Raw genomic sequence first — 26,500 nt, 5'->3', positions numbered from 1 at the left:
AATGGAGGAGAGGAGGAAGAGAGGGTGATGAGGGGGAGGGGGGGGGCCATCATTCCCTGTCGTACGCATCATCCCCCACTTGTCCCTGCAGCAGCTGCCCCTGTTGCTAGGTTACTAGACGCGGTTACTACGCAGCATTTCAGCCAATTGCATCATTTCACTATCGCCATGGGGGGTGGGGTGGAGGCGGAGCCTAAACACACTCCACCGTGGAAGGAAGTGACTCGATTTGTAGCGGGCTGACGTGACGTCACTTCCCTTATGGCGACGTGTGCCTTCTACCCATGGAAAACACACACACACACACACACACACACACACACACACACACACACACACACACACACACACACACACACACACACACACACACACACACACACACACACACACACGTAAGCACACGTATAAGCAAACACACACATGCACGTATGCATGTACCCACACAGACATCTCTCTGTCCGTCTTTCTCTTTGTGAATCATTTAGCATGATACTGAGATGAATTGAGCGGATGAAGTGAGTTGATGGATGTGGTTGTAATTAAAGCATTATGCTGGGGGATTTCAGTAGGAGCTTAGAGGAGACAAAAGGAGGAGGAAGGAGGAAGCGAGAGGGACGGAGAGGTCACTGGACACACACACACAGTCGCACACACAGACATACATTTGTGTCCACAGTACATGGACACAAATATTAAAGGTGCAGTAAGGTTACATTCACAAAATCCTGTCTTCTTGATACAATAAGCATGTCACTCAGTACTCTATGGGTATAAGTAACAGCGTCTCCGCCATATGTGGCGGCTGCCAATTATAGCAGAGACAGCACAATATGCATCCGACACAGATCCCTGTGGAAACTTGTGTGGATTGGCTATTGTCACCAGCAGTGGTGTAAAGTAAATAATTACATTTACTCAAGTACTGTACTTAAGTGTAACATTTTAGGTACATTTACTTTACTTGAGCATCTCCATTCTTTTGATACTTTATACTTCTACTCCACTACATCTCAGAGGCAAATATTGTACTTTTTATTCCACAATTATTTGCCAGCTTTACTTACAAGTTACTTTGTAGATTTAGATTAATATTTCAAACATATACTAACTAGTAACCACTTAAGCCTATTTTATACTTCGTCTATTTAAAAATGTTAGAACATTCAGATTTTTTTTGTACTTTAAGTATATGTTGATGCCAATACTTTTGGACATTTTCAATACAGGCCTTTTACTTGTAACAGAGTTGTGGTATTGGTACTTTTACTTAAGTAAATAATCAGAGTACTCCTTCCATCACTGGTCACCAGTCACTGTTGAGTGTCCTCATTGCTGGACTATAATTAGCAGGCAAAGGACAAACAGAGTACACACTGCAGGGAAGTTCACATCACAGCTGAGCAACACACACACACACACACACACGCACACACACACGCACACGCATTATCATGGATGAATGCCTTTACTAACGTGCATGCAGTGTACAGTACATTGCTGCTAACTCAGATGACACAGAGAGAGAGAGAGAGAGTGAGTTGATGTGAACATGTGTATTGTTTTGTGTGTGTGCACATGCGTGCGTGCGTGCCTGCCTGCGTGAATGCGTGCGTGTGTGTGTGTGTGTGTGTGAGACTGTAAGAGAGCGAGAGTTACATTGCAACTAATACTGCTCAAAGAAATGAAGGGAGAGAGATTAATGCCTCAAACAAATACACAGTACAATCCTCAGTGTAAAGAAGTGTACACACTCTGAGAGTGGATATGTTTACGGGATTATTTGTGGAATGGAGGTGATTCTAGTGTTAACCTCAAGCCATTCTCAAGGCTGTCCATGGACCACTGTAGAGTGAGTTTGCGATGTGGTTTTGCTGGATTGTTTTAGAGGGGTTGGCCATTGCTCCCCATTTCCCTTCTTCCTGGAGATGGAGACTTGCACTGTGTGCTTACAGACTGCTAATGTACTGCTAGAATGACTGGGTCAGGGTTAGCAGTGAGCCACCACAACATGCACGCACACGCACACACACACACACACACACACACACACACACACACACACACACACACACACACACACACACACACACATAATAAAGAACTTTTGGGGAAATCTATTATTTATCATCATATGAATTTAAAATGAAACCTTTCAATTTACCACTTAAACCTTCCATTCAAGACCTGAGTTGCAACTTGGACATCTTTTTTCTGTCTACACCAAATCTATTTGCCAAAAATAGCCGATCTGATATTTTCGGCCAATGTTCCAGAATATGGATGCTGGGGTTCAAGTGGTTAATGTATTATTCATTACTAATTGTGGACCTGGGAATGTATCAATACGTGACATAATAATAATATTTGGTACTATTTAACTCACCTATATGGTTAACTGTACTGGTTGTTGTGGGAAGCTCATACTACTCAAGCTAATACAGTACTCTAACTGAAAAAGGTTCAAACTGGAACTGGAAAAGGTTCCATTGTTTAAATTATTTTATATCTCTGTGTTTTATTTGACTCAATATGAAGAAACCATGTGGTATTTTTATATATTTTTCACAACCAAATGACTCCATTTAGAACATGTTTGGTATATGAGTGAGTTAACCACTTAAACCCTCTATACTTAGTAAAACAGACCGGAATTGGCTCTGTACTTGGTGCGCTCTCCCCCCCCCTGTACACCAAATCTCTTCGCCGATAATAGCAGATCTACAAGCAAGCTTGTAGATCTGCTATGTCCGGCGAATGTTCCCCCCAGAATAAGGATGCTAGGGTTTAAGTGGTTAAAACATTGTTCACAATTTCCTACATGTAGTAAAGGGTTAAACATCCAAGACTTGTCTGGTGTGGTGATTTCCGGAAGGGAACGTTTTATTATGTATGTATTGGCCTAAGGTGTAAAAGACAAGCCACCTTTAATCAACATTTACCATATCTGAGTCAATCACTGCCTTGATGTGTTAATTATGATAGCTGATATTGATATAGAATTGTGACACTGTATGGTGTCATACAGGGCACTCCCCCATGCACTGTGGCAGAGAAGTGAACACCGCCATGCAAATAGTGGGGTACTTGTCACTAGTTACTTAAAATATCTCTGCAATGTATTTTAGGAAGAAGTGCTGAGTTTGAAGCCTTTTCATCTGCATATTTAAAATGAGTTGATGCAATTTACCTCCTATTGCTCATGTAATCCAAAATTATTCTGTGTGACATTATATAAAACTTTCAAGTGGTATTTTACAGGATTATTATTATTCAGACAATCACTAGTGATACACACCCATTTGTTCTGTCACAGCCCATCCAGGTGTAATAGTTCAGTGTGTGATGTTATGAATGCCATCTATAATTCTTTGTCTGTGCTGCCCTCATGTGGTGTGTTTGCGCAATTGCCACCAATACAATGGATGTCCTCAGTGTTAATGCTTCTGTACTTCAGTGTGGAGTAGCATTTTGTATGTTTGGCTTCACAACTTGATTGCCTGCTTTATTCTCCACGTGATAATGTTTAATTCCATGTACAGGCAAACAATGTTACTGTATGTTTCCCTCCAGGACGTCATAAGTAACGAGTTACTTAAGAAAACATTAGCTTTAGTGTGAGTTTTTTGTATTTATCATGGGATGAGATTCAATAAAGGCCAGGAGAATTGGTATGGATAAATATAATAGTTTTATGGATGAAATATTGACAAAGACATTTTCTCTTTGGTTTTAGTTACTTTTAGTTGGTCTTGTAAACACAATACAGTTCCAGATAGTTATCGACTTCTTTTGTATAGCCTAGTTTTTGTTTTTATTTCAGTTAACTACTTTTTTTCCCTTCCCCAATCAATTCTAGTTTTAATTTGGTTAGTTTTAGCTAACTGAATTATAGTAACCTACTGCAGCGGCTCTCAACCTGTGGGCCGGGGCCCACTACTGGGCCGTGAGGATATTGCAAGTTGGGCCCCCAAATAATTGGCAAAACAAAAAGATGTTAATGTTAATATAACATATAATATAACATATAACACACAAATTATGTAAAAAAGAAAAAATCATGGTATGTTTTCTTTCAAACCTACAGAAAAATAATAACTTAGTTCCGTTGATCCAATCCCGGAACACAAATTGATTGATTGATCATTAAAATAAACATGCTCTGAAAAACGTCAAGTGGACCCTGATCCAGAAACGGTTGAGAACCACTGACCTAGTACAGTACAGTGTAGTGCAATACAGTACAGTACACCCTAAAGCCTGATTTATACTTGCATGTTGGTGTTGCATGCCGTAAATAGCAGATATACAAGCTCACAACACATCACATTCGTGTTAAGTTGTGAGCTTGTAGATCTGCTATTTACTGAGCATGACACCGGCACGCAACTAAGTACAACTGAGTCTTAACACACCTCACCCCCCCCCCCTCCGGCCCCATCACCAGTATCAGTGACCTGTAACCCCCCCCCCTTCCTAATGTTCTATCCTTCTGTTCCTTCCCCTCAATCCATCCCCACGAGGACCCCCGGGGGGGCCATAGTTGTCCTCTGCTGTGCCTGTGGTATCATTGTAAGGTAGTGTTGACATTTCATTCCCCTTGTCTTTTACAATAATGCATGTCAGATGTGCTAAATGTTCCCATTGGATGGTGATGGCCTATGAAGAAGCATGCTCACGCACATACACAGACGCACACATGTTGTGTGTCACTTTACTCATTATACATGTACTGTATGCTTTTCATCTCTCCTTTGTCCTGTATTGGATTTTACATGTGACTTGATGTTGTAAACATAACCTGCATGAAAGTTCACTTTGTTATTATTGGGATGCATGTGGATTCAGACCAAAAACGGCAGACTTTTACATGGTTTACGCGCCGGTGTCTCATGCCGAAAGTATAGCCAATCTACAAGCTCACAACATGTCACAATGTGAGCTTATAGATCTACAGATTTTGCCATGCGACACTGGCCACACAACAAATTATAAATAAACAAAATTAACCCCATTTCCCCATTTTTGGGAATGTGAATGAATTATAAGTGAACATTTTCAAAAAAATAGAAGATATATAATGCATTGTGAGCTTGTAGAGCGGCTATTTAAAAAAGAATAGGGCTTGAGTGGTTAAGCGTTAAGTCTTGGCTGCTTATTAATGCAACAGAAGGGCACCAACGCTTTGCTGAATGTATGGGTGTCGGGTGACATCTTGATGATGATGACACTGTCTAACGTCTAATATCTAACGATCTCTCTTTGTCTCATGTCCCCCCCTTTCTCTCCCCCTGTGTGTCTCTATAGGTTTGGTCTGGGGAGGAGGAGGAGGAGGAAGGGGACTCTAAAGGTACCATTGTGTTCTGCATGCAGGCGGAGCACCAGGGGACCAGGACCTACTACTTTGGAGCAGAGAGCCACCAGGAGCAGGAGGAGTGGATCCAGGTGATGAGTGGCGCATCACAGTTCAACGCACAGAGGTATTACCGCTTTCCTTGTCCTAGAAATGGAATACTTTTAGCTCTTTGCGACTACAAGAACTAAGCAGCTTACCGTGAAACGTATGTCACGTGGGTTCTGGATTTGTTTCCGTACACTACGGCTCGGTTTCAGATAAGGTTCTCAGAACCTAATGAGCTTCGCGCTTGGCGCAGACATGCACAGAGCAAGTTCTGTCAGGGAACTGCAGTTGTTGGCGGCCGACCATTGGGCCGCCTCAGCTCCACGTTCACATCCACTAATCCAATCACACACTCATTTCATTCTCAGACCGCTCTATTTAACTGCAAGTTTGCACTACTTCATCCCTGCTTGCTTTTGCTGCTGCTCATGCTGATGCTGCTGCTCTTGCTGCTCACCCTCCACCACCCCAGCTACCACCTGTCGTTTTGGACCTGCTCTTTATGTACGGGGGATTCGGAGTCCCTATGGTTAGGAGATGCGCTTTATCAGAGTGCCTAAAAGCAGATCCAATTCATCGCCAAACCATAATAAATATATTATATTGCTCATTTTATTTTCAATAAAAATATCTTGTCCTTCATGAGTTGTCCTTTATCCATTCATGAGTTGTCCTGACAGAAATGTGGTCCCTGCTGAGGGGGTGGTACTGACCCTAAGTTGTGGAAAGCCAGAACCCAGAACTTGTACTTTTTATTAGAAAATTCCAAAAATACAGATATTAGCCGATCTGCAAGCTCCCAACGCATCACAGTGCGATGCAACCCGACACCGAGCTTGTTGATCTGCTATTTTAGCTTTTTCATGAGTTTACGTACCTCCCCCTTCAGGGGTGGTTATGGTTATAATGGAATCATCATAAACAAAAAAACATCACAGAACTTCCCAGGTTCTGAAAAGGTTCAGGTTCTAGAAGGCTCTGGGTTAACCCTTCATGGTCTAAAAGAGCCATTTGAGTCAAAGTCCTCCTCAATGTTTGTAAACAAGGTGGAATTCTTATTTTTCTCAGTAAAGGACTTAAAGAATTGTATCAATAGTGATGGGGAAACATTTGTTGAATAAATAATGGCACAGGAGTGAACTCATTCTCCACGCCTGGTGGGCCCCAGACCAGACTTTGGGAAACAGTGACGGTAATCATTTTTTGTCTTGGGCGTTTTCCTTTCTTGTCATCTATGTCTCATTTATTTTCCCCACTCCGCAGGAGAAGCTCAGAGCTCGCCGCCCCTACTCCTGAAGCCAACCATACCATGGTAACCAAAGCCCCCGACACACACACACAGCAGCAGCACCCACCCACACAGACACACAGCCACAACGAAGCCGATAACAACCTGCCCCCCCAACAACCTGAAGTCAACGGCGTCGACACCGCAGAGACGCCCTCTCCCTCCACCCCCGTGGCCCCCAACGCCAACCAGGAAGCAAGGATGAACGAGGAGAGAAGAGGCGGAGGGGAGAGAGGAAGCGGAGAGAGAGGCGGCGCAGAAAGAGACGGTCGGGTCGGTCCGAGCCCCGCTTCCAGCCACGCCCCTCACCCTAACCAGCAGCCCAACGGCTGGGGCCCCTACGGTCCCCCGCACGATGGCGGCCCGCCGCATCACGGTGGCAGTCATCCTCCTACTCCCAGGGGCCACAGTAACGGTCGCCCGCCTCCGGGCCACCCGGACGGGGGTGGTGGGCCGCCGCGGGAGGCGGCCAGGGACCAGCCGCCAGAGAACGTGGTGCTGAGGAGGGGGTTCGTGCCCCGAACGGCTCCGGAGAGGCTGGCTCAGAGGAAGAGCTCCATGACACAGCTGCAACAGTGGGTGAATCAGCGCAGGGTCATTCCCACACAGGAGGACATGAACAGGTAGCTATTTCAAAGTGAAATCACCCACTCTGGGTTTTACTGTATATAGCAGTGGACAGTAACTAAGTACATTTACTTGAGTACTGTACTTAAGTACATTTAGACCTGAGGCCGATTCTACAAATGTCTTCTAAATCCTAGCAGTTTTCTGAAAAACGATTGTTGCTATTTTATCAGTGCTGCTCAAACTTTTTCATGCAAGGACCCCCAAAATTATATATTAGGCCACCGATCCCCATCTCAAAATATTTTGTTTCAGGGACCTCCAGAAGCAAAGATTTGAGTCAAAGCTTGACCCTTTAAAAATATATATTCTTGTAGATCGTCTATTTCCGGCAAAGAGGTTTGGTGTAGACGGAAGAAAGAGCAGACTTAGTACAGAGTGAAAGGTCAAGTTTACAAAGTATTGAGGGTTTAAGTGGTTAATGTCTGAAAATTCACTAATGCGGTAAAACAAGTCTATGAAATCTATAAAAAAAAGTTTAATCTGCGACACAATTTTATACAATATGTAGTGGGGGTCCCTGCTTCATCTTTCTCTCAGCCAAGGGGTCCTTGGGCTGAAAAACGTTGAAGACCCCTGCCTTATGCAATTTGCGCAGGTTGAAGACAACAACTTGACCGACATTCCTTGCTTTCTTTATCCCGTCCTTATCCAGCCCGTCTCGCTACTACACCGTCAACCGCGGAGTTTCGGCAGACTTTTACAGCGTCTACCCGGGCGGGCCGCAGTACGTCGACGAGTACCCTCTCTACCCGCCGGGCGTCCGCCCCGACAGCATCTGCTCGGCTGTCTCGGGCGTGGGGGGCTACGACCGCCGGCGCTCGCTGAGGGATGGGCCGCCGGCGCACTATGGGCCCCCGATGCCCAGGGACCCCTGGGGGGGGCCCCAGCAGCAGCAGTACTACGGTGACCCCGTGAACATGGCCCAGTCCACCATGAGGCGTCTGTCCATCCAGCCTCGCTCCAGGTCCGTTCCACGGTCCCCCTCCTCGTCGTCCGGGGGTCCCTACTCGCCGGGGCCTCACAGCTTCGTCTCGCCGGCCCGCTCGCCCTCGACGCGCTTCGACCGTCTTCCAGGGAGGATGAGGGAGGAAGTGATCTATGCCGACCCTTCAATCTACGGGATGAGAAGGTCTATTAGCTCACCCAAGGTGAGGGGGACGGTGTGCGCGTGTGTGTGTGTGTGTGTGTGTGTGTGTGTGTGTGTGTGTGTAAAGGACTGTGTGTTTTATGTTTCTGTATGTTGGTGACTGTGATGTTCATCAGTTGATAGGCTGCATAACATAATTTCATAATGTTGTCCGGGATAAATGTATGTCTTTTATATGCATAACACTGTAACCATTATTCACCCTCTTTCACTCACGACCTCCTCCCTCCCTCCCTTCCTTCCTTCTATCCTTCCAATCTTTCCTTCCTTCCCGTCATTCCGTCCTCTCTTCCCTCCATCAGTATGACTACCCTGGAGATAGGCGGTCCCTAAGCCAAGGACTATACCACTACCCTGCATCCCCCTCCATACACAGCAAAATGGTATGTGCCACTGTTGTCCCCCAACATGCCCACCTGCAACTTAAAAGTGCACACACACACACACACGCACACGCACACGCACACACACACACACACACACACACACACACACACACACACACACACACACACACACACACACACACACACACACACACACACACACACACATAGTGGGAGCAGCTCATACTATGTGCAGCTTTTGCGTTGCTGTTTCTTGCTCCTTCCACCTGTCTTTTAATTCCTCTCACTGATCTGCTCTCCCTCTCTCCCCTCTTCACCGCTTTACTCATAATAACACTGTTGTCTGCTGGGCCTACCGGTGTGTGTGTGTGTGTGTGTGTGTGTGTGTGTGTGTGTGTGTGTGTGTGTGTGTGTGTGTGTGTGTGTGTGTGTGTGTGTGTGTGTGTGTGTGTGTGTGTGTGTGTGAGTGTGTGTGAGTGTGTGTGTGTGTGTGTGTGTGTGTGTGTGTGTGTACTTGCATTACTTTACTTGTGAGGGCCAAATATTTCCACAAGTATATGATATCATTTGAGAAATAGACATGAGGAAAATTGTCCTGGTCCGCACAAGAGAAATGGTTGTTGTATGGTTAAAAATGTATTTGGCCTTCAGGAAAATAATTCAGATTAGGACTAGACATTTAGAGGTTAGGTTTAGGGTTATGAGTCATGCCTGATTTATATTTGGTTGCCAGTGTCGCGCAGCGGAAATAGCAGATCTGTAAGCTCAGAAACTGTGAGATTGTAGTTCTGCTATTTTCGGCTTTAAGGTAAATTGCATTTTTTTATGGCAGTCCTAAAATGTAAGTCCTTAAATGTGATATCCTCTCAAGTATAGTAATGCAAACATACTCGTGTGTGTGTGCGTGTGTGTGTGTGTGTGTGTGTGTGTGTGTGTGTGTGTGTGTGTGTGTGTGTGTGTGTGTGTGTGTGTGTGGGGAATGGGGATGACTATCCTGCATATACACGGGGCTACATGTTACATGTGTCTGTCTATCTGTGTGTTGCGGCTGCTGGTCTCAGGAGGACATGTTAGATCTTCAGCTCCAGCGCAACCTGGAGTACCTAGATCAACAGGTAGGCAGATGGACATGCGCGAGCGTACACACACACACACACACACACACACACACACACACACACACACACACACACACACACACACACACACACACACACACACACACACACACACACGTACGCACACACACACACACTGGCCTAATGCATATCAAACCCAGGATACTTTGAAACTGCACTAACATACATATATACACTAAGGGCGTCCGGAGGGCGCAGGGTTAAAGTCTGTGTCCACCACTGTGGAGACTGGGGGGGGTTCGGTTGCTCCATGGCGTCTTCGACTGGAGTTCCAACAAACGCTATTGGCTTTGTTGTCAGGTGGGAAGTTGGCAGGGGAGGTTATACTCTGTCACTCCACTGGCCACCAGTGTTGATTTCATCACCAGTGTTGATTTGTTTGACTACCTTTTTTCACTGACGAAAACTAAATAAAAACTAAGCTACTATGACTAAAACTAAGACTAAATGTATTGACAATTTCGTCAACAAATAAAACTAGACTAAATGTTAGTGAGGGACGAGTGGAGAAGAGACCCAGTAGAACTAAAAGACAAGTCATTTTATATTTGGTTGCGCTCGGGTGTTGCGCTCTGAAAATAGCAGACAAAATAAACGTAAGTCGACTAAATCAACTGTTGATTTAGTCGACTAAAATCTTATGATATTTAGTCGACTAAAACTAGACTAAAAGTAAAACATTTCAGGTGACTAAAATATGACTAAAACTAAACAGAATCATATTCAAAAGGCTATGACTAAAACTAAATCAAAATTTGCTGTCAAAATCAACACTGGTGGAACCTGGAGGGATAGCGCGTTCCTCTGCACGCGTTACATCCTCCCATGAACCTCCTCACTGTCAGGTGGAAAGAAGCGGCATGGTGACTGACCCCATGTGTGTCTGAAGAGACATGTGGTTTTCTGTATGCCCAGACCGACAGTGGGGGTTGGCAGTGAATATATATATATATTATATATATATGATTGGATATATTATTGGCAATGACTAAATTGGTTAGAAAATGAATAAATAATGAAAATGAAATGAAATAACTAGCACATGTGGAAACAGATGTGCAAAAACACACATACAGTACGTGCATACATTTAGAGGAAGTTTTAGCTCGCAGCCATCATTCATATTGTAAATATTGTATGTTGTTGTAAATGTCAACATCTGTGTTTCCATCCCGCCTCTCTTCCTTCATTACACATTCTGTCACGTCTCACTTCCATTTATTTGTTTACCTCTCTCTCTTTATCTCTCCCCCCTACCCCACCCCCACCATGAAATGTTGTTTCATTTGGTTTGATCTCAGTTTTTGTTTAGTCTGGTTTCATACTTTCTCCGTTGCACATTTTATTTTTGGCATATTCCTTCTTCCTTCCATCCATACTTCCTTCTTTCATTCCCCACCCCCATGTTCCCCTCTCTTCACACTTGATCCTTTCTTTGTGGTTTCTCATGCTGAAGCCAGAAAACAATAACAACAACAACAACAACCTTGCAGTGTTGTTTGAAGTCGTTCTAACATACAGTACTGTGTAGTCCTATATTGAGCTGACCAATACAGTGATTACCCATTCACTTCAGGTGTACCAGGGAAGCCACCTTATTGGCGTTGTCACCCGATTGGTGGAGCGTTCCTCCTCCAGAGCAAAGCTCTACGCACAAGTAAGCGAGGAGAGAGTGCCATGGAGAGGCAGGCTTCATCCAGCGATATCATGATGAGGATTATACATTTATGACAAACATCAAGATATAAGGAATTGTGAATTTACTGCAGTCTAGATAAAGCCACTGTAGAACAAGGACAGATTGAGCTCCAGAATGTAAATACCCAAGTGAAGTCGGAAATACATCCTGTCAGATAATTGGAACAGATACAGTGGTGTACAATTTTACACCCACACACATATACAGTATATAGGCTATAACTATATACAGGATTTGTATTTGAATAGTTACAGAATATACAATTGCACATTTCTTTAGGCATCAAACATTTCGGGGGGAAATGTCTTGGGGTGTAATTATATCCCCTTATATACACCCTTCAAGACAGTTCTCAGTCTCAAATTAATCCATGATGGATTATTTAGACAAAGTGTGCAGTATTTGTCATGAGCCACTAGAGGTCCTCAGTGAGTTGCTGACCTAAATTACATAGACATTACATTGGCATAATAGTTTTCCTTAAACCCAGATATTGGTTGGCTTGCCTCCCATGGAAAATTCCTGTTTAAATTGTAATTTATTTTTTAATCCTGAACATTTCCCTAATAAAAATCTTAACTCACTAATCTGATGCCGCTACTGAAACCAGTAATAGCCTACAACCCAGTCTTGTGTTTACAACAAACATTTATGGCCCAGGGTCTCTAGTGCAGTTCTATTCATTCTGCTTCCAGGCAAGGCTCCAGGGCTGTCAGGTCCAGTGTTTTCCTACAGTACACTAGTTAAGTTCAGTCCAGGTCTAGCCAAGCCTGCCTCTCTCCTCCTCCAGGCCTCTTCTCTGGCATGTGGATGTTAGACACTCTGTAGAGTTTTAAATGTCACGCCAAACAAGGATTCACATTCACAAGTATAATGGAAAACATAAATCGAATGTTCCCCATTATACTTGCTTTGCATAGTGCTATGCTTGTCGTTGTGCCCTCACATCCTCTGTCCTCTGGTTGGTGTTGGAGTCGTTATGTGGCTACAGTGGCTACCGCACCATCAGCTCCCACCACCACCACTATACCAACAACTTGCAACAAGTTTCCCCCTCGTCTTCACATCACATTTTTTGATATTCAGCTAACATTTTTATATTACTAAATGATTTTCTTTTTTTTTTTTGTGCTGCTAATGTTAGCAGCCATGAAACTAAGCAGTGCGTGTGTCTCTAAAAATGCTGCTGAAGTTGTGTTGAAAAGTTTACCGCATCAATGCCATGCATTTGGGTAAAATATGTGAATGTGAAAACTACAACCCTTATTTCCTGGTTTTTAGTCGCTAGCCTCAGTAACTGTGACGTTGTCCTTGTTCACTGTGTTTATGTCAAAATATCAATTTTGACTTTAGAAGGTATGAATCATTTTGATGTCAGCCATTGACGATGTGGGTGTGCCAGGCCGATTATTGTATCTCTAGACTACGGTAGTAAGTAAGTAGCCTTCCTTTGGAAGCACCTTTCAATCTCAGGGCGGACATTCTAATCGCAAGGCCACTGAGACCATGTTAGCCACCAACAAATAACTGAAATCCACATCAGAAGCATGATAGTGTCCCTTTAAACTTAAACCTTATACATCATTGACTGGACTCCTCCAGGGGACCATACGAGGCCCCTTCCTTTTTTCCCCCTAAACCAAACATCTTTGCCCAAAATAGCCGATTTACAAGCTTGTACGTCGGCTATTTTTGCCAAATGTTCACCCCAGAATAGGGACGCAGGGGGTCATGTAGGCCTACTATAGTTAAGATATATTGGCTGCCAGAGGACACATTGTACAGTTTGACTGTCAAACAGTCACTCTGTAAGCAGGGTGTCCACGGTGCAACAAGTGGAGGGTGGGTGGCTTCTCCACGCTGCATTACCCGCTCACTGTTGATCACATCATCGAGTGCCCACGCCACGTACTGTAATGTAGACGCAGCTCATGCAAGAACATGATCTGTCAGTAACCGTAAGGCCTGTGTGCATTTGAGGACTCTGAAGACTCATTATTTTGCTGTCTGACATTTCATGGTGAGCCTGTCTGCAGTAACACCACAGTACAGGGATCTGCCCAATTCTTTCTCTCTCTCTTCACGGCATGTTGTAGAGATAAGGCCATCACTGGGTATCCGGAGAACTGGGACCTTGAGAGAAGTGGTGTTGGTGGTGGGAGAAAATCAAGGCTGGTGGGCGACAGAAACGAGTTTGAGCCCTGTGAGGCGCGCCCTAAGGCCATAGCTGAAGCCAGTGCCCACGGCGAGCCGCGCTGTCGGAACGATGGCTGCGCTGTTGACTCAGTCCGAGTTACATTCCGATAGCAGCGATGCCCACACATTCAACCTCATTCACTAAACATGCATATTATAAGATTTCATCTTAAAGTGTTCTTAAGATCGTTTCCATGAACATAGTGGCATTCATAATTTATTTCATCATCTGAATTTGTTCTTTGGTACGATTAAGATATACATGTGTTTGATAACGTGTGTGTTTGGAAACGTGTAGGAAGGTATTGTGCTGATGTGGCTTGTTTGCCCTATTCTTTGGTGGTACCGAGTACCAAATCTCTAATGAACAAAAGAAAATGTTTTCTTTTTTTTCTCTTTTTTTAAGCTACGGCTGTATGCACTGAAAACCACACTGGCATTATTTGAAATGCTGCATCAAACACTGTTCCTTATTCTGAGGCATGAACAGCATACTGTAGCCCTCTTGAGTGTAACAATAAAAATCTATAATAATTCCATTGTGGCTACAAAATTGTTATGTTTTTATGCATAGAAAACAACCTCGGCCAGCAAAGTCATTTCTGATAGTTAACGGCAGTATGATCATTACTTCACTGGCAGTGGGTTTGTTGGTTAACGGGTGAACAGATGTGTTTCCCCAAACATGTCTCAGAATAATGAACGACTTCTTAATATAGTGAATGCTTAGTTTCTCCCAGCCGGAGCAGTAAGCTCGTATATTGCATGACTGTGTTTGACTCTTATTTTCACAGGTGCCTCCCTTCCACGATGTGTACAGCAGGGAGCTCCATCCAACTCTCAAACTCAATGAAATCGAGACCAGTGTAAGTACAGTGCAGAGGATAACACATCATTTGCACAGATACCCCCCCCCCCCCCCCCCCACACACACACACACACACGCAACAAAACATACACAAGTACACATACACGATACACCCCTAATTCCCCCCACTCTTTTATTCTTTAGTGTGAAAAATTCAAATTTCAAAACTTTTCCATGATGTGTACGTTCTAATGAGTTTATCATGACACCCGCTTAAGACACCCGCTTAAGACTATGCACACACGCACGCACACAGAACACGCACGCACGCACACACACACACACACACACACACACACACACACACACACACACACACACACACGCACACATTCTTCAGCAGCTTAATTCCTGACTTATTTCCATCTCCCGTTGATTTTGTGCCTCATTGCGTGAACAATACATGACTCCCTCTGTCTCTACCACGTGTCCCTTACCCCCAACCCCACCCTTTAGAAAATCTTGGGCCGACTCTGTGAGCAGAACAGGATTGTGAAGGACCAGGAGGCTGTGGTCCACAGACTCAGAATGGACAAGGTACTACACACTATCCACAAGCATGTTGGTTTCCTCTTTTGATAAATACATCTCATAATGCTTAATTAACAATGCTGGCATTAATAATGGTAAGTTTAGGGTATCGTTTTCAGAGAGAGAGAGAGAGAGAGGGAGAGAGAGAGCACATAGATAATCTATACCTGGATTTTCACTGGTCATGTAAAAACATTGTGCACCTCACCTCCTCAAACGATTGTTACTGTGCATCTGTTGTTCTCAGGACAGCCTAGAGGGGGCACTGGTGGCCACACATCAGGAGATGGAGCTGTACCACAATCAGCCTCTGGCCATGGACAAACTACAGCTGAAGAAAGAGACATTACAGAACCAGCTGATCAATATCAGAGGAGAGCTCTCTCAGGCCTCCAGCGTAAGAGTCTTAAGTCCTGTGCATATCCTATACATTGGCATGCACTATAGCAGTTTTACTTACACACACATTTAAGTTTCACTTAGTGTTGTCTCTATCCCGTCGATCCTATCCTTGTCTGCTGAAATGGCCCAGTTTCAGCAGGGGTTCCAATGTTGTTTAATCTTATCATTATTTGCCATCTCCAAGATACTTGCACCACTTTTGGCAAAGCTGAACGACAGAAACATATTTAATACGGTTCAACTTTGAACCATATTAACTATGACTATGCTGAAATCCTGGAAATGTATTTTAATATGGCCTCTCTGGTTGCCTTTCTTGGCATAAATCATATCATTGTCACATTTCTACAGGGATACAAAAGATTGAAAGTCCTTGAACAGGACTGTTACATCATATTTGGGGTATGCCCAGTTGTGTCCCGCAGTGCAATCTAGTTGGAACGTTTTCAACCTGTAGAGGCCACTGCAGCACTAGATTTCTACAGTATGTGACTGCAGCATGTTATTCTTTAAATGTTATTCTTTAAAAAGGTTATCCGCAACTTTGCTTGCATGTCCTTGTATTGCCCCCAGGCTTTAACCACATCACGTATGGAGTTTGAAGCACTGGAGGACGAGGCCAATGCCATCCACGGAGACCTCTGGGAGCAACTTAACGCAGGAGGACAGGTACAACGAATGGCTTCTCATCTGCATAGCGACCCCAAAAAAGGTCACACAGCATAGATACACAGACCTTTATTCATCCTGAGGGCAATTCAGTTGTCATAGCAGCACCGCAGTAAGAATGAAACAAAGATACAGGTATGGGTAGAGAACATGTCAAAGAGAAGTAGTACCACTATAACAAAAAGGGTGACAAAATAATATAAAAGAGATTATAAAGATGACCTGGCCTTCTGCAGCTAGACAGGTCAGGTGCATAGTGCATAGTGGCCATCAATATGTGGAACTACAGACGTACTATAGACGTGAAGGTAAAATTTGCAATCATTTATCAATAAAGACGGCATACTGTAAATAGACTTGAAGACCTATAGGGACTGACCTGTCTTTCTTTTTTTTTTCTTTTACATTTTTGAAAATCTTTTGAAATAAAAAGAAAATATAGGCAACACAAAAAAAGGGGATATTTACTCGCAAACCCATATAAATGGGACCCATTGTTTGGGCACCAGCGCAGTAGTCCATGGGCAAGGGCAACAGAGTGGGTGAGAAGGCTCTAAGCATTCATTCAAAGATGGGGAAGAAGTGCTGTTGGCCTTGTTATGAAGCCACTTGTAATGGCCACCGGCAGGAAGGACCGCCCAAGATGCTCCCCTGTGTGTTGGAGGGCAGTGAGTAATTTGCTCCTGTTGCTCCTCCGTGCCGCTAGCTCAGCATAGAGTTATACACACGTAACAGATAAAAAGTGCGTGTTTGTCTAAATGAGAGCCAGTCTGCAACGTACACAGGGGACAGGGGCCTGTTGCCAAATGCACTGTGTATCTGTGGGTTCTGAGCTATGAGACAAAAGCTGAGCAGTCATTTATCAAGGCTCTGTGCTTGACAGTTGCCAAAAACTTGCAACTTTGGCAGCAGTTAGGAAGGAAGTATGGATGAGTGACAAATGTACCTCACAATTTCTACCAGATGATGATGTCCAGACATAATGTAGACAGCCTCTTTTCTATTGAATTGAGATTCTTTTGAAGGGACTTTTAAGGTTACACTCAAGGAGTGCAACTTATGAACAAATCAATGACCCTCGTCATTGACAATGGTCATGGGTGTCAGGGCATAGTGACCCTGACCCCGTTATACAATCTCCTCACAGGAGTAATGATATGACTACTGTATGTCCTGGTAACTCCCCTTTTCTTATGAAGATGTTTACTGACTTATTACACACACCCTCCTCTCTCTCTCTCTCTCTCTCTCTCTCTCTCTCTCTCTCTCTCTCTCTCTCTCTCTCTCTCTCTCTCTCCCTCTCTCTCTCTTTCTCTCTGTCTCTCTCTCTCTCTCTCCTGGCTTGCTACAGAGTGAGTTAGTGCACAGGCACATCCAGAAGGAATTCTGGCGGGTCCAAGATGTGCTGGAGGGATTGCACAAGAGTAATTCATCCAGAGGCACTGACACAGCCAAGCACAGAGGTACACACACACACACACACACACACACACACACACACACACACACACACACACACACACACACACACACACACACACACACACACACACACACACACACACACACACACACACACACAAGCAACCCACGCACCACTTGATTTTCTTCTCCTTTTGGGCAGGGAATTCAAAAGTCCAAGACATTTTTGGAAAATTGTGTGTGTGTGTGTGTGTGTGTGGGGGGGGGGGGGTTAGAATAATAATAATGATATGGATAATAATTAATTATTATTATTATTATTATTAATAATAATATATAAATCCTATAATGTTATAACTATAGCACTTTTTTCTTCTCTGTCCATCTGTTTTTGTGTCTTACAGTGGTCGGCGGTGCACCAGGCTCCTTTAGCACCAATAGTCCAGCCAGTCCCCTGAGCTCAGTAAGCCTCACCAGCCCGCTCAGCCCCTTCTCCCCAATGCCTGCTACGCAGCCTTCCCCCACCAAACAGCTGGGCCCGGAGGTAAGCACGGGACGCATCCAGCCGGGGTTTTACCCCAACACCAGCCTAGAACCATGCATTTATACCCTCGCTGACTTTAGTACCAGTGCAGAGTCCCGTAGAAGGCCCAGTCCCAGAGCTCGTCCCAAATCGTGGATAGACCCCCGTTTGGAACCGGACCCCAAACCTGATGTCAAACTTAGGCCCAAGAGCTACAGGGGGCATGACCCATGCCTCCATACAGACCATGTAATGTCCTACACTACTAATACTAAAGACAACCAAACATTCCCAGTAGACCCTCATACCTTTTCTTGGCCCGCTAATACCTTCCAACAAGTCCTCAGAGATTCCTTAGAGAAACTGGAGCCTGTAGAAGAGGAGGAAGACCGTTACCCCTACCCTACAATCAGACCAACATTTGACCTATGTTTAAATCCAGTCAAAACAAGGGCTGCAGGACAGACCAGACAACCCCGGGTCTCTTCACATGACTTCAAATTATACAGTCAGTATTCACATACAAATCAAACCCATGCTGCCAGTCAGGCACTCAGTCAAGCGACCTCAAACACACTCAGGCAGCAAGCCATGATTGGCTATCGAAAAGACGTTTACCCAGACCGTCACCCACCTCCTACGGTACGGAGGTACCTGCCTCACAACAGGCGTTCTTCTGTCCCCAAAGCGCAGCTCCTACAGCTCCAAGACGCTTATGAGGGTAGCCTGTTGTCTTTTAATGATTCTTCAAACCTCTATACACCGACACTGGAAAGAACACATATTCGGGCAGCCACTACAGAGTATCATCGCCGGTTACCGTCACAGGCCCAGTCACGTGTGTGTGCACGAATCCGGCCTCTGTCTTACCCTAATGTTCAGTTTGGTGGTGGTAATAACTGCCTGGTACCACAATCAATTTCACCCTGTATGACCTCTGGTGGAATATTGATGCAGACCCATCTTTAAACCGACATGACCTTATAATGATGTAATGAATATCCACCCATTTGTACTTGACCCTTGTGGTCCAGCATGTCAGACATTTGTAAATCAATTAATATTGGTACGTTATTTTGTTTAAATCCAGAGACAGCTACCCCAAGTCAAACATCTTTTTAAGTGAGTTAATTAAAACAAAAATGTCCCATGCAGAACGTTACTATTTGGCGTCCTTTTGGTCTGCTGGTGTGGAGACATTGAGCAACTAATTTAAAGAAAGGTTAATTAGCTGTCGAGACTCCAAAAGATTCTTATCTGCCTCGTAAGTGACCTTTCTTTTCTTGGATTGCTCCGGGGTCACCACATGATCCTCACTGCCTCTGGGGATTTTCATTTTTGTTTTTATTTTTCAAAATAAAGAAACGGCACCTATCTCCAACATCTATCTTTCTGAACAGAGCAAGCATACAGTCCATTCATGTGCTCTTGCCTGATTCAATTACAGCTTTATGGCAATTGATTCAGGAAGGGAGACCTATATATGATAGGCTGCGGCTGGGGTTTAGTTAGGTTCCCTTATGTACTTTTTTGAGGAAAGGGACATTCTACTGTTGACCATCGGCTTTTAAACTCAATTAAATGTTTTAGGAGTTCACATTAGTCATTTGGTTTTTAGAGCCCTGTTGTTGCTGCATGCTTGTTTTTCATGAAGTGTGACAGCACAGGATCATCATGTGCATTAACCTCTAGATTGCGAGCGTTACGGAAAAGCAAATTAAGTTCTTCTACTGTAGGAAGACATGTGCTGTACTTAATCATTGCTCATTAGTTGACCTCAACTTAGCTTTGGTTGCCTTACCTTCTTGTCTACAGCCAGCTCTGCTTAGAAAGAAGCATGTCAATTTATTTATCTAACATTTGACATTCAACGTTGAAGTGACTAAATAACCATGTAATAATTGATTATTTAAAACAGATAGATGAACTAAAGGAATAATGGTCATAAAGTTGTCAGCACATTAATGTGGAAATGTCCTCATGCATACTATCAGACCAAGCATTTCATTAGGCGCCGTGACCTTTCACCCCTGACCACCAACGGGGAGGTCAGTGCACCATTCCACACAAAAAAATCGTCCCCATGATTCCTCTCTGCTCTGCACTCTGCCTGGCTTGTTGTCACTCCTCCTGACGCACAGCGCTCTCTCTTCCTCCTCGTCCTCCTTCCACCTCCTGCCCTCCTTGTCCTTCTCTCTTTCCCTCCCTCCCTCCCTCCCTCGCTCCCTCCCTCCCAATGACTTTAGGAAATGGGCCCGCCGCGCCCCCCACTTCCCAAATCCTATTACCCTCTGGAATCCTCCCCGACCTTCCCTCCCTCCGTCCCTCCCCTGCCCTTTGACAGTGCCGCCTGGCTACGCAGCTTGGGCTTTGGTGACGGTTACCTTGATGAAGAGTCTCACGGCAGAAAGGTATTTAGAGACGTGGAGGGAACCCCTGCCTCCAATGTTGTTGAAACACCATCCTCAACCCCCGTCCCCCCCTCCTCCTACCCCCGAGCCATTACAATAGTGTCCAAAGTTAAAACAGATCCTACATAATCCTTTCATCAATGCTCCATTCTGTCCTGTCATCACCTATACAGTCTCTCATCTCCATCTGTGTGTGTTTTTGCGTTCCCAAAGCACTTCCAGTTCCAGAGGCGGGCAGCGCCACGTCTACCTACTGTAGTTTTTGGATGGCTCTAACACCTTAACCACTTCAACCCCATGGCATCCCTATTTGGGCTGTGTTGTGAACTTGTAGATTGGCTATTTTCAACAAATTATTATATTTGTTTTACTTTTCTATTACAAAAAAGAAAAACATTTTTAAATTACCAGGGCTTAAGTGGTTAAAGGCCTTGACTCAGTCATTCCGTTTCCAAACTAATCAGGCACATCTTTTTCTAACTCTTGCATTTAAAACACCTTCATTTCCTGATCAAAATCTACAGTAAAGAGACAGTATGTTGGAGTCTTGTGTTTTGTTGACTACCCGGTCACCAACAAATATCAAGCTGTGCAAAACATCACTAACAAAATGGCTGTGAATCTTTTTAAGTGCTTGTGGATGCAAATGCACTGTCTAGCTTAGAGGTAGCACTCTTTTTTAGTACAGGTAGCACTCTTTTCAACCAACGATACAACGAAGCCCAGAGGTGTGGAATTCCCCACAATGACATGTCTTTTCCACCATGCTCATGTGCATCTGTGTAGTGATGTGGTCTTGCTAGCATCTGTGTCTGTCATGTAGACTGTACGAATCTGCTTTATCAATAATAGGGATGCTGCTAGCTATGGCATGAGTTTATTTTAGCCACTTAAACCCCATATTCTTCATTGACCCGGCCGGCGTCCCCCAGGGGTTTATACTTGATCCCCTCCTTTTCTCTCTCTCTCCACATTCCACATCTCTTCACCGAAAATAGCCAATCTACAACCTCATGTCGCAAGCTTGTAGATCGGTTATTTTTGTCTTTACTTTACCACTTATTACAAGATGCCCAGAATTAGGGACGCCAGGGTTCATGTGGTTAACCTAAGCTTATCATTGCTATCCAAATGATCGAATGCAGTGGTTCTCAAAGTGGGGTCCAGGGACCCTCAGGGTTCCTTGGGGGGGGGGGGGGGTCTAAATAACTGAGAGTTATGGGGGTCCTTGAAATTAAAAAGTGTGTGAACCACTGATCTAATTCATTCTGGGTTCAAATGAGTTAATTGTGTTAAATAATAATTTCTATCGATAAACCTTTTCTTACCACAGTGCTCTGACTGTCCTCTTAAAACAATGATATTTGGCAATCAAGTGAAGGGTCGCACTCAGAGTGGCAAGATCAGGGAGTTTCTTTTATTTCTCCATATGCCTTTACAAAGAACAAACGTTTCGGCTATCCAGCCTTCGTCAGTGTGACGACACACTGACGAAGGCTGGATAGCCGAAACATTTGTTCTTTGTAAAGGCATATGGAGAAATAAAAGAAACTCCCTGATCTTATCATTTGTATCCACATTATCTAATGCAGTTGTTCTCAAAGTGGGGTCCCACAGGGTTCCTTGACAGGGTTTCAAATGGACCCTCACAGGTCTGTAACTCTGAGAGCATTTGGTTCCATTTGGATGCTCACAGAGTTATGGGGGTCCTTGAAATTAAAAGGTTTGAGAACCACTCCAATGCATTCTGGGTTCCAGTGTCAGTGTGAACTGACCCTTCCTGATCCTTCCTGCGAGGATGTTTAATTTGGACTGGATGACAGTGGCTTCTCTGTGTTGCAGCACAAGTATGGAGAACGGCCAAATGCCAACGAAGTGCAGGAGCAGGAACAAGAAAGACTGTCCAACATGAATAAAGGTACAGCATTTGACCGCTGCTGAATGCTAGGACTACAACTATCCATTATTTTCTTAGAGGTTATTATATCGATTACTTTTTCGATTAGTCGAATAATTGAGAGGCAGGTTAAAAAAACATCAACAATTGTTTAAATGTATATATCAATGAATCGATTAACACTTGAGTGTTGTTTTATACTTTGGTACACAACGGTGTCATGCAAGAATTTTGAAAATAACGCGTTGCGAGATTGTAGATGTGCTATTTTCTCTATTTTTGACAAATTTTCAAACTTTTCACTTATAATAACATGCCCAAAATAGGAATTAATTATTAATTGATTATTTTATTAAATAAACAGCATTTGTTTTATCGATTAAATTGATTAGTTCGATTAACCCTTTGCACACCTACTGAACGGGGGACCACTAGTTGACTTGTGGAAAGCTCATCCGTTGTACAAAATGTTTTATTTTAAATAAGAATAACTAAACTCATAGTGCTTGTGATTATATCCATCATGCGTATAATTATGTGATCCGTAATTATAACACAATTATAACACATCAAATCAAATTACTTTGGGAACGAGATGTTTAATTCCTATTCACAGAGGTGTGTACACCTAATCTTCTTCCCCATGGTCTGAAATTTTCTGTCTTTTGTGTACCTGCGTAGTTGGCATTGTTCCTCCAAGGACGAAGTCGCCCACTGATGAACCAGATTGCACTTTTGACGGGGTCACCCGCCGCAATGGCAAGATGCCAAATGGTATTTCACGGGTAGGTGAACCTACAGTAAAGGCATGTCAAGAATGTACCGCAATTCATTATCCTCTAAAGCAGTGGCTCCCAAACGGTGTGCTGAGCCATGAAACAAGTCCAGGTGTGTCTTGGGATTTTGTGACAACAACCACACATAATTTGTTTTTATACTAAATATCAGTCAAAACATCAGTAATCTGTGATCTTGGACTCTCCAAAATTCCAAAATCAGGATCCGCATCAGACCGAAAGATCTGGCGTTGGTCCAAGTTACCATTGCAGATGGCACGCTTATGTTCAGCCATATGTGTATTCAGAGCTCTATTCGTCAGCCTGACGCAAGCTTTTCCACATGGGCATCTAATCGGGTAGTTAAGGTCAACACTAGAACGGGTGAACTGGTCAAATGCATTGATATTCATCACACAAAAATCCATCATTTTGAGGTTTTCATAGCATCCATCATTGTCATGTTTTTCAATGATAGGCCATACGTCTCAGGATGAACTGCCTCACCACAGGATCAAGGTGATCCTTGAAAATTGCATTTGCCTCGCTTTTCAAAGTTTTGACTGAAGTGAAAACCATGCCAGTACTACTAGTACAGGCCAGCATTTCCCGTTTGCCTTATTCACTCCCCTCTCCTCCGTTAGCTTGACAGTTCCCTGTAGGACCTGAGATAGTTTAGTGAAAAATAATTAATGAACGGCATAACTTGAATGTTAACACAACATGAACACAACACATCATAAAACTATTAAATGATATGGCAAGGCTAATTTATCTGTATGGCACATTTCAACAGTGCAATTTAAAGTGCTTAAAAACTTTGAGAAAACAAATAGTTAGAGTTGTAGCAGACCTGCAGTTTTCTGGGGTGTTTTGTTCAAGATATGTTGTGCATAAAAACTGAACGCTTTAGTGTCTGATTCCTGAGAGGTTCATGGTTAATGTAGCACAAGATCAGAAATGTATTTAGACCCTAAACCATTCAGTGCTTTATAAACCAATAGTAGTATTTTGAAATCAATTCTTTGACAGACAGGGAGCAAGTTTAACCACCTAAACCCTATATATGCTTTGTTGACTGGGATCCCCCAGGGGTCTATCCTTGGCCCCCTCCTCTTTTTCCCTCTACACCAAGTCTCTGTGCCAAAAAATCTGGATCTACGAGCTCACAAGGCATCGCAACATAACTAATTGTGAACTTGTAGATTTGCTATTTTCTCAGGATGTTCATCTATTATGACATGCCCTGGTACTGTACGCTAGGGTTCAAGTGGTTCAAGATCTGACAACCTAGTAATATAGCATGATACATTTTCTTGGTCTTACTGAGGACTCGAGCAGCAGGGTTCTGAATCAACTGCAGCTGTCTGTTTGATTTATTTTTTAGGGAGATCCTGTAAAACCAATGTAACAGTAACTGTTAGCTTAAGCCTCGGGGGGCAATCAATTACCCAGGCAGTTTGTACAAGGGCCTGATCTACAGGCCTTCGCATTGACCTACTGTACAGTACAGGTACTTGCCTTCACCTACAGGCCTTTGTCTTGACCACAGGGCTTTGCCATGTCTCTCCCAGTCCTTTAACTCCCAAGCACAATGCTGTGCACAATTTAGATCAGTGTTTCCCAAACACTGGGTCGGGGCCCATTTTTGGGTCACAGACACATTTGCATGGGTCAGGAGTAAATATCCCTTTTTTCGTTTACTAATTAGTTTTATTATTATTAATTAAAAAGAAAACAATGCATTTTCTGAAAATTTAAATACAAACATTTTTCAACAGAATTTTAAATAAATTCCTTTAATAATAAAAAAAAAAAACACAATTAAGAAGTAGTGAAAATATCAGATGGGCAACGTTCTCTTGGGTCTCGAGTTAAAAAGTTTGGGAACCACTGATATAGATGATACAAATTGAGATGGCATGGTATTTTCTTTTTAAGTTTCACAGTTACTTTTCCTTTTGAGACATTGCGTTATGACTATGTAATCACCCCCATCAAGGATAAATGCTTAATCACTGGACGAGCTAGTTCCAACATTCCTTTTTGATTGGCTGAGAGGCATTCTATTGAGTGGTGTTGTCTTCCATTAACAGCACTCCACATCTCTATAAAAGTATCACTCCGTCTTGTTTATCTTATTATAATGGTAACTTAGCAGCGTCCGGCAGCTGTCATAAATGAAACCAACAGCAGCCCTTACTGTATTATAACGACCGAGTCAAATCTATTGGCTTTGAACAAATTAGTTTTAATTACATTTTTGAGCAGAAAAACTGATGAACATCCGGCACTTAGAAATACCCCAAATGGGCAAAATCAACCTTTTATCCCACGTGGAATAGAATTAAACTTAAACTCAGAAGCTTGTCCCATCTTTGTCTTGTCATCCAATCATAAATATTGAAAATTAAACTGTGGCACAGTATAATCGCAATAACACTCTCAAGGTCGCTTTATACCATGAGATATTACACTGGTCTGCTTCTGTATGACTGCACACCAGTATCTCATAGTATAGTAGTTTAACAAATGGTCCCGTGGAGGCAATTCATTTACACAATGGGTCACGATGCGGCGAGTTGTGAGCTTGTTTTCAGCCTCGTATGAAGACATAATATGTCAATAATATTATTATTGGACTTAAATGGTTAACACAGTTGAATGACATTTTTAACATTTAAAATATGTTTGTTCTAGGAGCGCCCAAAGAGTGCAGTCTTCCCAGCGGAGGCGAAGTCGAAGATGAGCGTAGAGGAGCAGAATGAACGCATCCGTAGAAACCAGAGCAGCTCTGTGAGGGACAAGAGGCGCAGTCTGAACCTGTCCACCAATTACAAAGTGGTACGTTAGACCAGCTTCAACACAATTGTGAATGTGGATTGAATGCTTTGTATCTATTATCCTATAATTATTATGCAACATTACAGATCCCAGTACATTCTTTCCAGCTCTAACTTACAAACAGTTCAAAAAGCACAATTCCTGCTGAAGAACTGGTAAAGGGGTAATTATGCAATGTATGTCTCGCAATAATGCAAGACATACATAAACATACTTTGAAACAAGCTGACGACAAGCATGTTATGGTTTGTGTGCGTGTGTGCGTGCGTGCGGGCCTGCGTGCGAAAACTTGGAAGACATTATACAACAT

At 43.4% G+C, this 26,500-nt stretch overlaps 1 protein-coding gene across 9 annotated transcripts in view; it reads left to right on the top strand.

The window, feature by feature from the left end:
• Positions 1-26,500, top strand: part of plekha6 (pleckstrin homology domain containing, family A member 6) — a 68,480-nt gene that overhangs the window by 30,256 nt on the left and 11,724 nt on the right. For 4 of the 9 annotated variants that reach the window (XM_084063255.1, XM_084063254.1, XM_084063259.1 and 1 more), the window contains 14 exons: positions 5,308-5,480; positions 6,665-7,312; positions 7,972-8,467; positions 8,769-8,849; positions 9,875-9,928; positions 14,642-14,713; positions 15,172-15,252; positions 15,494-15,643; positions 16,222-16,317; positions 17,669-17,780; positions 18,144-18,283; positions 22,516-22,591; positions 23,252-23,355; positions 26,047-26,190. In XM_084063255.1, the coding sequence (XP_083919381.1) occupies positions 5,308-5,480; positions 6,665-7,312; positions 7,972-8,467; positions 8,769-8,849; positions 9,875-9,928; positions 14,642-14,713; positions 15,172-15,252; positions 15,494-15,643; positions 16,222-16,317; positions 17,669-17,780; positions 18,144-18,283; positions 22,516-22,591; positions 23,252-23,355; positions 26,047-26,190 (2,427 nt within the window). The remainder of the gene's footprint in view (positions 1-5,307; positions 5,481-6,664; positions 7,313-7,971; positions 8,468-8,768; positions 8,850-9,874; positions 9,929-14,641; positions 14,714-15,171; positions 15,253-15,493; positions 15,644-16,221; positions 16,318-17,668; positions 17,781-18,143; positions 18,284-22,515; positions 22,592-23,251; positions 23,356-26,046; positions 26,191-26,500) is intronic. The other 5 variants (XM_084063262.1, XM_084063257.1, XM_084063261.1 and 2 more) reach the window with 3 other exon arrangements.

This window comes from Gymnoscopelus microlampas (genome assembly GCF_963454915.1).
Source record: "Gymnoscopelus microlampas genome assembly, chromosome: 7".
Lineage (NCBI taxonomy): Eukaryota > Metazoa > Chordata > Actinopteri > Myctophiformes > Myctophidae > Gymnoscopelus > Gymnoscopelus microlampas.
The sequence above is the reverse complement of the archived record's forward strand: the minus strand, read 5'-3'. Positions and strand labels throughout refer to the sequence as shown.